General features: G+C 42.2%; 1 protein-coding gene across 1 annotated transcript in view; it reads right to left on the reverse strand.

Annotated features, from left to right (window-relative positions):
* Window positions 1-1,392: 1,392 nt before the first annotated feature.
* Window positions 1,393-13,225, reverse strand: part of SMNDC1 (survival motor neuron domain containing 1) — a 113,372-nt gene continuing 101,539 nt past the window's right edge. Inside the window, exons 5-7 of the mRNA XM_078643759.1 lie at window positions 7,706-7,859; window positions 4,202-4,315; window positions 1,393-2,416 (exon numbers count right to left, since the gene is read on the reverse strand). Coding sequence (XP_078499885.1) covers window positions 2,336-2,416; window positions 4,202-4,315; window positions 7,706-7,859 — 349 coding nt within the window. The 3' untranslated portion in view covers window positions 1,393-2,335. The remainder of the gene's footprint in view (window positions 2,417-4,201; window positions 4,316-7,705; window positions 7,860-13,225) is intronic.

Consider the following 13,225-nt stretch of genomic DNA (forward strand, 5'->3'; position numbering starts at 1 on the left):
TGGGATTAAACTGAATGAGTTTACAATGAATTGGGTTACCAAATCTTCTATAGGTGGCTAAGAATATTTGTTAACATTCCAGATAGGTACTTTGTTAACATTAATAAAATATATATATATTTTATACATACCTATGTTAAAGGGAGGTATTAGGCTCCTAAAAACCTAAACTATTGGATAGCCACATTTTGGAACATAGATAAAAAAGGCCTGTTGGCAGGAAAGAGACCAGTGCCCAGGTATTAGTAGATCAGTACAACGCTAAGATATAAGAATGAACCAGATTTATAAATAATTTGTCAATCATGGAAAAGGTAACCTACAACGTGAAATAGGATGAGAAACTTCCTTCAAATGTACGCAGAGTTATCTTTTATTGGGTGGTAGGGAGATTGTGAGTAATGAAAATAGTGTGCAATGAATATACGGTTTCTATCTAGCTGTTTTAAACAGGACTATATCTGTTTTGTTTGTATGGAGGGGTATTATTCATATAGGATATATATCATGTACATATGCCCAATCAGAACCATAAAAACCTTAACCCCATGGATGCTCAGCATATTCCCCTCCTGTGCTGAGAATTTGTAAACCCCTTTATTCATGACGAGCTGGGCTCGTCATGAGCGTGCGAGGAGGCTACTTCATGACGAGCCCAGCTCGTCATCAGTGTGGAAGGGGTTAAACAAAATCTCAGAATGGGCAACACAGTCCAGTAAGCAGCTAAGTAGACTATGAAGATAATACTAAAAAGTGACTGCACCTCAGTGGTCCCAACACACAACATGGAAACACTTGTCACACAGGATCAAAACAAAGACAATACACTTCCAAACCAACACCCTACGTGCTGTAGTGAGGTAGCAATGTAGGCAAGTGCTTCCACGCCCCATACAGGAGTAGTAGACATTACATAAATGTTACAGTACAATGTATGATGCATGTGAAATAATTTCTTTATACACTACAAGTTGTACATGGTAATCCACAATGTGAGATTTTGTGTTCGGAGAGGAACACTACAGAATAGCTTGCATGACAGAGGACATCTATACCCAACCAATGGGCACCCTTCTAGTTTCAATCCTGCTAACTATTATCCTTCTATAGTTTAAGAAGCTATTGGGACATATGCAAAAAGTCATTTTCTAACCCCCACCTCTCATACTCTCACCCACATCCACTACTCTCCTAAGACAAACGTTGGAATGGGGCTGAGGCTCTGGTCAAAAATCTGATTAGGTAAAGGAAAATACTAGCAATCAAACGGTTAGATTAAGATAAGCTGCTATGAGAGTTACGGCAATATCTGGTTCAAAGCACTTTTTGCTAAATACTGTACAGTGGTTTGATCATCAATTCAAATACAAGAAATACACAAAAATAAAAACATTTACACTGTGCAATGCTTATTTTAATTATCTGTGTCTCAACAACATAAAATTGACCGCAATCTTTTGTTTCAATAGGCATCATTTATAGTGTTTTACAGTAATGGTAACTCACCATATGTGCCATATCCCAATATTTAATTTCACTGCATTACAAAAAAATCCATCATACACATTGTCACCACGATGCTGCTGCAACCATTTATCGCCTGAATCCTACAAGGATCAGACCAGACATTGGCAACCTGCCCGTTTTTTAATATTTTAAAACATTTTATTTAATAAAAATTAAACATAGAAAAACAAAGTCACACTGCGTCATAAAAATTACTCTGCCATTTAGTTAAAGAAGCCCCTTGTCTACATGAATGTCCACTTGACTTTTGGAAGAATGGAGTATGAGCTGGAATACTAGATGGGTTAAGGGCACTCCCACCAGTCAGTGCATCGACCAAATTAAAATAAATCCAGCTACAGGCACATAAAATACAGTCAGTTAATGACCAGTGCTAAACAGTTCAATACTGAAAGTTCTAAATCACTTAATCATAAACAGACTTAATCTTTACAAAGAAAATGATCTACACTGAATACAGGGCTGTACGTCAGCTAAGTGTTTTTTCCAGCACAGTTTTGGAAATAGTATTTCTGAGAAACAAGAAACAAAAAAGCAAACAAACACAAGGAAATAAAACAAAAGAATGTTTTGTCACACATGGTTTCCTAAATTAATACACAGACACTTTCTTTCCCAGTGGCCTAAATGGATACAACCACCTAATGCCAAATGATGGCAACAATTATTCTGTAGACAATGTAGGAAAAAGCATCAGGCGTTCTCATTTAGAGTTTACTAGATAGTTTCCAGGCATATTTAGGTCAGAGGGCTAAGCAAGGCTGCAACGATTCTGTGCAGCTAGCTCTTAAGATTCGAATCCGACCACTCAGCATGATGTTAGCGATGACTGCAAAGCTTCAAGGTCCCGCGACTTGCCCTGGCATCTGTCATTAAGGGATCTGCAAATCTGGAGAGGAGAACAGAAAGATTTAAAACGTTCAGTAGGGGAAAAAATATTTAATTTATTGGACTGTTTGTAGTTTACCATGATTCGGAATTACCCCAAAAAATAACTGCGAATATAAAAAATAAAAATCTTTGCTACAAATTCTAAAAGTCTTTAATTTATTTATGGATTCATTCATATTGACTTGAAGTGCCACTACAATAGAAAAGCCTCCGTAAATTTATTCATTAAGGTTTTCTCCCATGATCTACCAAAAAATACTGCTACTTCAAGATGAACTTAAGTAACGGTACAATATTTGTATTACTGATCAAAATCAAGTTAAAAGGATGCTTAACCAAGCTGTTCCAAATACTAAATTTTCAGTTTTAGTAGTATGTTTACTCAAACTTTGAGCCTATTGGGTAAAAGCATATCCAATAGAGTGTACCAAACCTGCTCTATATCTGGCTCGCTGTTTCAATAGTCTTTGGGATCCACACTAACCAAACCAGTAAGTTGATGCTACAGCTGAACAGTTCCAGTTTAAAAATAAACATCTCTTGTAACCTAAACAATCCACCACCCACACAACCTACACAAATATGGTCAATGGCAGGATGAAATTGTCAAGACTCTTGGTATCGAGTTTGTTGAGCACTAGGAGCGGGGTAGACTGTGCTGCAGTGGAACAGGTCTAGTTTTGAGGTGGCAATTACAGACCCCCAATTAAGCAGAATCTCCCATCTCCCCGTGGGGCACTATTGAACTTAACATGCTCCACAGACTTACTGGTCTGGATTTGTTTTTCATTGTGACATTAATTGCCCGCTGACTTCTTTACACAAACTGAAAGGTTGTGCAAAGCTGATGGCCAGGAATAGGAAAATGAAAAATGATTTCTAGCCCACCTCCTGTCCCCACTATGTGACAGTGCAGCAGTCGGGACTATGGACTACAAAATACAATGTGGTGCTTGAGCATGAAAGGGCAAAGACAGGGAGGGCCATATACTAAAGGTGTGACATTAAGATATTCGCTGATCTTCGTGACAAAATTGGACTGGCAACAAATAGGCCAACAGGGAGAGGAGTTGGCCTAACGGCTAGGGCGTTCGACCTCAGACCTGGGGAACTGGGTTCGAGTCTCGGTAACTACGCTGAACATCCTGCGATTCTGGGCAAATCACTTAATCTCCCCATGCCTAACAAAAATGAATGTGTGTTCTCATGTAACGTAACTGGTGCTATGTAGAGCGCTCCGATACCCGATTCGGTTGCGGGTCAAGTTTGCGCTATATAAAACTGCAAAAAAAAAAAAGAAAACAAAACAAAAACATCTCTGGTTCTTATCTGGCCACATACAATTTATATTTCCTCACCTGGGGCCAACAAATAGGGGGCCATTTGCTCAGGAGAGTATTTATGCCAAGGTAGACAGGAAGTATGGACCAAAAAAAGTGTCAATTTTCTTAAGTCACAGGAAAACAATACTACATTTTCCTCCTTCCCAACCCACAAGCACAAGCACAAAAAATATATATTCAAAGATGCTAAAGACATACACAGGAACTGGGACCTTATGGACATCATCATCATGAGTCATATGAACTCCACATCTGGCTCAAAGTCAAACTTACTTTTAGTAAGAATTCCCAGAAACAATGTCTAAATTGAATCATGCACAGCATGTGAATCTAGAAAGTGTTCAGACCGCAAAATTTCACCTACAAAAACAGCGTAACCTTAACATTAAGCTCTAAACAGATTTACTTAACACCCCAATTACTATGTGATACATCCTTACATTATATTTAGAGGTGTCTTGATACTGTGTCATGGGTTTGTCTGCAATGCCACATGTGCCAACTCCAACCTTGCCAGTTACACTCTCAGGGGAGGCAAATATACTTCTTTTAACCTGTAGAGAGAATACAAAAAAATGAAAGCAAACTTATTTTGAGGCAGGATTCAATACTGAGCTGCTTTGTGAAGAAAGTACATGAATGGATAATACAGAAGGGACTCCTTTTATGGATTCAGTGCTCCAGTACCTAGTTATTCCTGAAAGATAGACAGGGCCATCACATTACCCACCTCATCAAGATCAAAGATCACGTAGCTAAACGCAGACCATACAAGCTCCGATTTAAAATTCATCATGAGTTGACGAAGACGCACTCATCAACGTATATGTGAGCACGGCAGATATAAGTTTTACAGCAAAGAATGGTTATTAAATCTGACATAGGACATGCTGGTACTGTGCATACTGCTTCTAAATGATACAGTTTAATTGAGCTCTGAAACTTTAGTGGTCCTTAAACGTTAGCAATGCAGCACTAATTTCTTACATGTTTCCTATTAATCCTACATTTTCTCTTCCAAACACTGAAGAGAATACATTCACTTAATGGTGCACTACATATAAGGAACCGCAGTGGGGAAGAGAAAAAAATAAGTTAGCAAGAGGCTTTTATTTTGCAATGATCAAAAATGCATCATTGCCCAGCTTCAAATAAAAGCAATAATAATGAAAGTAATAAAAATGATTTGTACTGTAGGGAAGCATTAATGAGTCTTAAGATCAGCACTCATCGAAAAACAAACAGGGGAGTGTAAAAGTTGTTTCCGTAACTTCTCTTGATATTCCTCAAGCTACATAGGCAACCCATAAAATGTTAATGTGTTTCCAACAGCATACGCGAGTGGCCCTATACAACTTTGTGCAGTAATTAGTGTAAGGGTTCACCTAAAGAGTTTAAGCGGTACTCCAGAGTGTACCGGTGTTTTTCATTAAGAGGCTAAATATACTGAAGAAATTAAAACACACGGAATCTATGACTATCTTCTACTCTCCCTCTTCAGATGTCCACCTTGTAACTTCATTTAATCAATAAATCTACCCCTTGGACACAGCAATTAAGGATCCATCTTTCTTTTATTGGATTTTACAGTCAGTGCACATAGGAGGTGCTTACTGCCATCTTTTGGCATGCCAGAGAAATGCTATAAAAGTGCAGATTCAGTCAGACACCCGAGTAATAAGTAGTTAGAAGTATCAATCAGAATCATTGTTTTAGTAACTGCAGTAAGGATGCTGTGGGGTATGTCTTAGTTATGCATCTTCCCTTTGACAATCGGTCTTCACTGGCAAGACATTCCTTGGTCATCTACCCAATGGCCATATGTTTAATCTCATGCTGTCAAATGAGACAAAGCACAATTACAGTACATCAAGGGATCACCTCTTTAAAGCGATGAACACTTTTACTCCATGAAATGAATGTCTTTCCAAACCATTGCTTTCCCTGCCAGCAGAACCACAGGTGTGAAAAGGGTTATCTTAGGATTTGAGGGTGCTCAAACACCTACGGCAGCCTTTAATTTAGTGGTTAATTTGTACGTGAGGTTTCAGGTGGTGGGTACTGGTGCAAATTTTTGGGAACAAGTATTTATTTTCATGAGGCCTTGCCGCATCGCAGAAAAGAAAGGCAGAAAACAATCAGTGTGAAAATAGAGCTGAAAAGGAACCGGACAGAAGTTTAAGGACACCAAAGTAGAAGGGCCGGACTGGGAACCCAAAACACCAAAGGGGATGATGGACGGAGTGTTGAACACTGCAAGCACTCACTCCCAGTCAACGGATCTGGGTTTAATCAATCATCTTATCTCACTCCGTCACCCCAGTTCAGATATGGCCATATGCAAATCAGTCTGACCCTGTGCCTCGTGGAAACAGTCTAGCCCGAACTACCAAGCCATGTCTTCCCTGGACCCGAAACAAGCATCCTGGGGCCGGTTTCTGGCTAATCAGCCGTCATCAGCCAGGATAGCTTGAATCCAGTGGCAAAGTGAGCAAGGGACCCACGTCTGGGCATACCCAACACTCCGTCCATCATCCTCTTTGGTTTTGCTTCAACCCAAAGCACCCCCAGCAAATTTTGTCAGACCAGCCTATGTACTGTGCATAGCAAGTGCAGACAGCAAACGGACCACTACAATGTAGGGTTGGTGGGGTGTGTTCTCCAAAGAACTTTGGGGAAAATCTGTCCTTATACATTCATTTATATTAGCTTTAAAGCAAAGTAAATGATGACCTTACTGTTCACCAGGGTATGACATCCTTTGTTGGGGCTTAATGATTCCATATCACTTTCCAACAGTGTCTCATCTCTCCACTGCCCCTCTCTCGCAGGTATTTTAATTGTTTAAGAACACCTCTCATACCAGCGTAGGGGGTCTGAGCACTTTACACCACACACACATACATACATACAGAGACAATAAATCATACATGTGTAAATTATTGTGTAGAAATGTCACATGAGGCAAAGGGGACTACAAAGTGTAGGATTCACATGCCATCAATTACTGGTAGGCACTGTTTAGGAGTGCTGAAGCACAAAATCAGGATTCAGAACATAACTGTGGTTAGGGTTGACATAATTAATAAGAATTTATTTCTACCCAAACAAACCATTTTATTTTTTCTGCAACATCATAATTAAAGACTGGGGGAAAACACACATTTCTAACATGCATCATGCAGCTCGTGAAGGATAGTTCAGATTACGATTGCTACTTTTGAATGGCACAGTAACAAAAGAATTTCTGTGGCAAAAGCAGCAACCACTGAGTTATGCACATAAAAGATTGTTCTGGATATGCATGGTACATGTTCTTTGCAGCAGGCATATTAACCATTTGCGCTATCTTCGAAGAGTCAAAACTACCACTAGACAAAACTCCCATCTTTCTCCAGCAGGTACATTATCACTAGAGTTAACTTGCAACTTTTATTGTTGCCCACAAACTGCTGAACATACAAGGAACTTTGCAGTGCTTTAAAAACTGCTGCAAAACCGCCCCCCACTAACAAAACCAGCCCCAACCTTCCAACCTCCTTGGGAAAAGCCCGAAGCCCAGCCAGTCCAACCTTGGTAATGTAGGGGGGAGTGGATTGGGGTGGGGGGAGTGGGGGGAGGGAAGGAAGAGGCATGAGGTCAAATGACACTGATCAGCCTTGGGATTCTGCAACAATCTGCCTTTGCAGTTTCCCCCCAAATTAGGAACTCTGTAAAGGTTTTCTTAGCATGAGAATTTACAGTGGCAGGCTTATAAAATGATGCCAAATTAGAGTACAATAAGTGTGGAAAAATATTGTGTTTGTCAATGCTCACTGATCTGTGTGGGGAACAAAGTATGCAGTAATCAAGTGGACAATAGCAGTCAATGCATTTGCGTTTCAGTAAGTAATGTAATCTAGTTCCACTTCAAAGCTTCTTACAGATTCGAAGATTGTACAAACCTGGCCCTTTTTGTTCTTTGAATAGGCTTTGTTGTTGAATTGTTGCCATTTTGATTTCTGAACTTCACGCTCCTGCTCGAGTTCTTTCATTCTCTGGGCTTTTTTTAACGCTTTCTTCTTTTTATATTCTCGTTGCTGTGCTATCATTTCTTTTCTGAAAGTTCAAAGTAAAACCATCTGTTTAAATTTCTCATTTAAAAGACAAAAAATTAGCCATAGACTTTGATCAATTGTTTTCTTTTCATCATGGTTTCCCTATATTCGCAATATGATAAAGTCAAGGCAGTGGGACTAAGTATTCATAAAATGGACCATGACTTAAGGTGGTTAGTGGTGACCTTGTGATCACCAGTACAATGTACACAGAGAGGACGCAAAATTATACTGTGCAAGGAACTCTTACTTACTTGTAATACTAGTTCTGTGTCTTAAGTATTCTCACTGAAGGCACAAATGTAGAAGAGTCCTGCATAAGTGCGGGGACCTGGAACGCTTCTTTTTGACATATTTTTCTGAAATTGTAGGTATCCACCTTACTGTTTAACAGCCTGTGAACGGCCAGCTTTAAAGGAATCTTTAAATCACCTTCACGCTGCCCTAGGTTTCTGATTCCTTTCCCTTCTCTCCAAAACCCTTCTCTGCCACCAGTGGCACTCAGTTGTAGCACATACCAAAACACATGAGAAATGAGTTTATAGAAACAAAACGGGTTAACTCCTTACACAAAATGAGAGCCACATGCAATAATTTTTCTTCTGAATTTGCAGCTTCTCAATGCCACACTGTTATTTTTTACTGTTTGGCACACTGCTGCTATATATTCTCAAGCGTGCAAACACACACCCACAGAAACAAGCAGACATGCAAACACAAAGCATTCCACTAATTTCCTTTAAAATACCTCGAGTGTCCCGATTCTCTTCCTCTTGCTTTTCTCTTAAACAAAAACAGGCACACACAAGCAGGGAAACACAAGGACATATGAAGACCCTCGCTCAACAGACGCAGGTGGGATTAAAGCCATTTTAAACTCCTTACCTCCCATGGCTTTCTTACTTGCCGCTGTCAGCGTGCTGCCTAAATTTCTGAAATTGCACAATTACCCACAACAGTGCATATGATTGACAGCACAGGGCTAGAATGGACCCTCCAATAGTGGTGAACACCCAGACATTATACAATGAGTCCACCCTGAATGGTTCAGCTGGGGCTGAGCTCAGGGCTACAGAAGCGCCTTGGGTGTCAGAGAAAAGTTCCTCTCTGACAGCCTTGTGCTCACTAGCAGTCAATGAGCCTACCTTTCATGAGTACCGGTACTCTCCTCCCCGCAGTAAAGAAGTGCCGGTACTCAGTACCTGTGAGTACCGGCCCATTTAAAGCACTGAATGAAGCACTGCCTGGCACATACCCAGTCTCTGCCCTGCCTGTTATGATTATGAAATTGTCTTTTTTACTGCTGATCTGTTACCAGACAATGCCTTTTATAGGTTAAAAAAAAACAAAAAAAAACCATCATCATTAGCAATCTCAATAGCTTAAACTCGCGTAAATGCAAGACCTATTGCATTGCAAATGCTTGTTAATACTTCCATGAAGGCTTTATTCACTGGTACTTTGAACAGAGATAACTGGTCTATTTTTTTTTTTTGCAAGTATGCAGCCACAGCTGCTAGATGTAAACAAATTGATGTGTAAGCTAGTCCACACTGCTGTAAATGCAACAGATACGTTATCTGTACAGAAACATCAAGTGGATTGATATTGTTGTTACAGCAGACAAACTGTTTCAATTTTTCTGCATAACATGCTCTAGTAATAGGCTTTCTAGCCTCTTTGAGAATATTGATACAGTCTGGTGGCAGTTGTAAATAACCAAACTATGACTTCAGGAACCAAATCGCTAGGTTGAGTTTTCTGGGATTTGGAATTCTGATTTCTCCATGGCTATGAGTGAGGAGACAGGGTGTGAGATGTAGCTCTTGATGTGGAACCACTGAGAGTTCTAAAAGGGTGGTGTAGCAAGGTTGACAAGCCCATGTGGCGGAATACGAAGATTAGTGTGAGGGACGTTTGTCGGAGATTCCGAACTAGTAATGGAATTAGTGGGAGAGGCAGAAAAGCGTAAGCAGATATCCCGGACCAATTCATCCATAGGGCATTGCCCTTGGATGCTGGGTGTGGGAACCTGGATGCGAAGCTTGGGCATTTTGCATTGTGTACTGTGGCAAACAGATCGATCTGTGGCAACCCCCATTTTTGTAAATAGGGGAGAAGAACTTGGGGGTGAAGTTCCCACTCGTGTACTTGCCGCCTGTGTCTTCTGAGCAGGTCTGCAATCAGGTGGTCTACTCCTGGAAGGTGGTTTGCTAGGAGACAGATTTTGTGGTGAATCGCTCATTTCCACATGCTTTGTGCAAGGCGAGACAGTTGGAGAGAGTGAGTCCCGCCCGGTTTCTGTAGGTAGTACATTGGTGTCATGTTGTCTGTGGGAACTAAGACAGTCTTGCCTACAATTTGGGTGAGAAAAGCTCTGAGTGCTAGGAACACTACTAGAAGTTCCAGGTAGTTTTTTTTTGTTTTTAATTTTATTTTCCAGTTTTTACACATAATTGTAATGATGGCACAATGCAGATTATAACAACAATGGTGACAAGTTTCACATGTAGCAAACCAAGCATAATAATACAGTCACATATGTCAATGGGAGCAAGTGGTGAGGTATGATCAAATATTGAACACATACAATGCGAAAGAGACCAAACAATACAGTAGTTCAAAATAGAAGGAGATCTCTTCTTCCACAGTAAGGAGAACCATACCTGGCGGCAGTGAGGCAATAATGACCATAAGCAATGACCGATAATACCCTCAACCCGTACCTAAAAGTGGACACCTAACCCACCCCCTCAGGGACTATGCCATCAGCCACCTGTGAGCCCTGTGTCGCCCTGCACCTGTCTATGTAATCTCTGTACGTGCCCCATATGTCCACGGGTCTGGACGAACTAGGAATTAAAGTGGAAAGTGCCTCACAATTAACATTGCAAAATGCCAAGCTAATGAGCCATGCCTGCAGAGTGGGGACTCTACTGCTACCCCACAATAACGCAATCTCTCGCTTGGCCAATAGGAAGCCCAAGGCAGCTAGCTTTCTAACCTTCCGAGGGAAGTTGGACACATAACCAAGCAGAGCAATCTCTGGAGTGGGCAGAAGCTGCATGGATAGTATGTCCCCCAGCGTTGAGTGGACAAGGGTCCAATATTGATGTATTTTAGGACACGTCCAAGCGAGGTGGGCAAAGTGAGACAAGCACTTCTGGCAGTGGTGGGGCCTGGTGTGGTCTATTCTATGAGTGTGTGGGAGTGTGGTACATCCTGCGAAGGAACTTAAAATGGAGTAGTTTGGGTCTGCTGTTCAAGGAGACCTCCCTGGTGGCCCACGACACTGTTCCCACTGGTCGTCGATAACCGATTTACCCAAGTCCACTTCCCAGGCCGCCCGCACCTTAGTATCAGATACTGACCGGATCACACAACACTTTTTGTATAATCTTGAGATCAAATGCGCACCAGCAGGGCTCTGTATCAACAACGTCAATGGAGGGGTCGGCTCAGGGGCAGAAGGGAAGGAAGGGAAAATGGCTCGAAGTGCGGAGCGAACACGAGTCAGGACAAAGGTGTCCATAAAGGAGCGATCACTAAATTGGGCCTCCTCCGATATCGAAAAGGCGTGACCATCAGTGAATAAATCTCCGAGTGTACAAACGTGAAATTTCACCAGGGTGCGTTGGACCAAGGTTTCCCCCGTTATTGGGAGCAGAGAAGGGTTAGGCAGAGGTAACTCTGGAGAATAGAACGATTCAAATCCCTGTAACCTACGTAGTCTGTCCCTTGCCCAACATGTGGAAGAGACCGTTTGAACATATTGCGGATCACGGGGAATCCCGAAGGGAGGATACCAACGAGCTGGCGCGGGAGTAACAAATCTGTCTCCAGCTTTAAATACGGGACGCGTGCATCCGGGTGAAACCATATATATGCGTAGCAGCATTGTGCTATCAGGTAGTACAAATAAAAATCTGGAACCCCAAACCCTCCTCTATCATATGGCAAAGTGTGCCAGCAGACTCGGGGAGTCTTATCCCCTCACACTAATCGCAGTAGTAGCGTACGCAGTTGCATGAAAAAGGTCTTCGTGAGGGGGATAGGGATGTTATTAAAAAGGTAGAGAAACCGGGGCAGGACCACCATTTTAATTATAGCAACCCTACCTGCCATAGGCAGCGTAAGACGTAGCCATTTCACGATCTGGGACTCCATCGAGCTAATCGCGCTGCCATAGTTAAGTCTAAGCATTGTAGCAGTGTCGAGATGGATATGAACACCAAAATACTTAACCGCGTCGCTGCACCATTCCAGTGGAAACTCGCAAGGCCAGGCAGTAGTGCTATCGGTGAGAGGGAAAATAACAGACTTGTGCCAGTTAATACTGAGCCCTGAAAACTTGCCGAACCTAATGATTTCCAAAATCAGTGGTTTCAAATTGATATGGGGCATCCTAACAGAGGACAGTGTCATCCGCATACTATGAAATTAAGAGGGGACCCGTTTGAAATTGAAGGCCACGGTGCAAGTGGTTCTCCTAGAATATTTGCACCAAAGGGTCCATGGCCAAAATAAAAAGGAGCGGGGATAAAGGGCACCCCTGCCTCATACCACGAGACAAGGGGAAAGGGTCGGAGAGAGTGCCGTTCAGGCGCAGCCTGGCATGCCCATACAGCGCATGACGGACAAGAAAAAAGGCCATTCGAGGGAGTCAAACGCTTTTTCAGCATCCAGAAATGCAGCAGAGGCGGGCGTGGAAGAGTCAATCCTATGCAACACAGTATATAAGGTCCTCAAATTAAGGGAGGTGGTTCTGTGGGATACGAATCCCGACTGCGCTGGTGAAATGATAGATCCCATCAATAAAGGCAATCGAATCGCTATGACCTTGGCCAATATTTTAGAATCTAGGTTCAACAACGACAGCGGTCGGTAGGAGCCACACAGTTTAGAATCTTTCCCTGGTTTGGGAAGGAGAATGATGACCGCCTCTCTGAACGTTGGGGGGAAGGATACCGACCTCTAGCGCCGCCGCATAGACCTCGACCAACCACGGAACCAGGATGTCCTTATAAGCCTTATAAAAATCGGCGGAAAACCCGTCAAGACCGGGAGCCGAAGAGCCACGTAAGGCGTCGATGGCCTCCACAATACTATCCGGAGTGATGGGAACCAACAGAAAGTCTTGCATGTAACATTCTAAATACACCAGAGAGACTTCTGCCAGGTAATCCCCCTGGTCGCGCAGATCACCAGTGAGCTTGGAAGTATAGAGCGCTTTATAATAGGAAAGAAAATGGCCACAAATGTCCGGGGTAGAATATAGTGGGATATCGTTAGGGCCAGTCATTTCAGTGATGTAAGCGGATTCCCGCGGGGGCGCAAAGTATTGGCCAACAATTTACCGGGACGCTC

This window comes from Lissotriton helveticus, chromosome 5_1 (genome assembly GCF_964261635.1).
Source record: "Lissotriton helveticus chromosome 5_1, aLisHel1.1, whole genome shotgun sequence".
NCBI classification, from domain to species: Eukaryota; Metazoa; Chordata; class Amphibia; order Caudata; family Salamandridae; genus Lissotriton; species Lissotriton helveticus.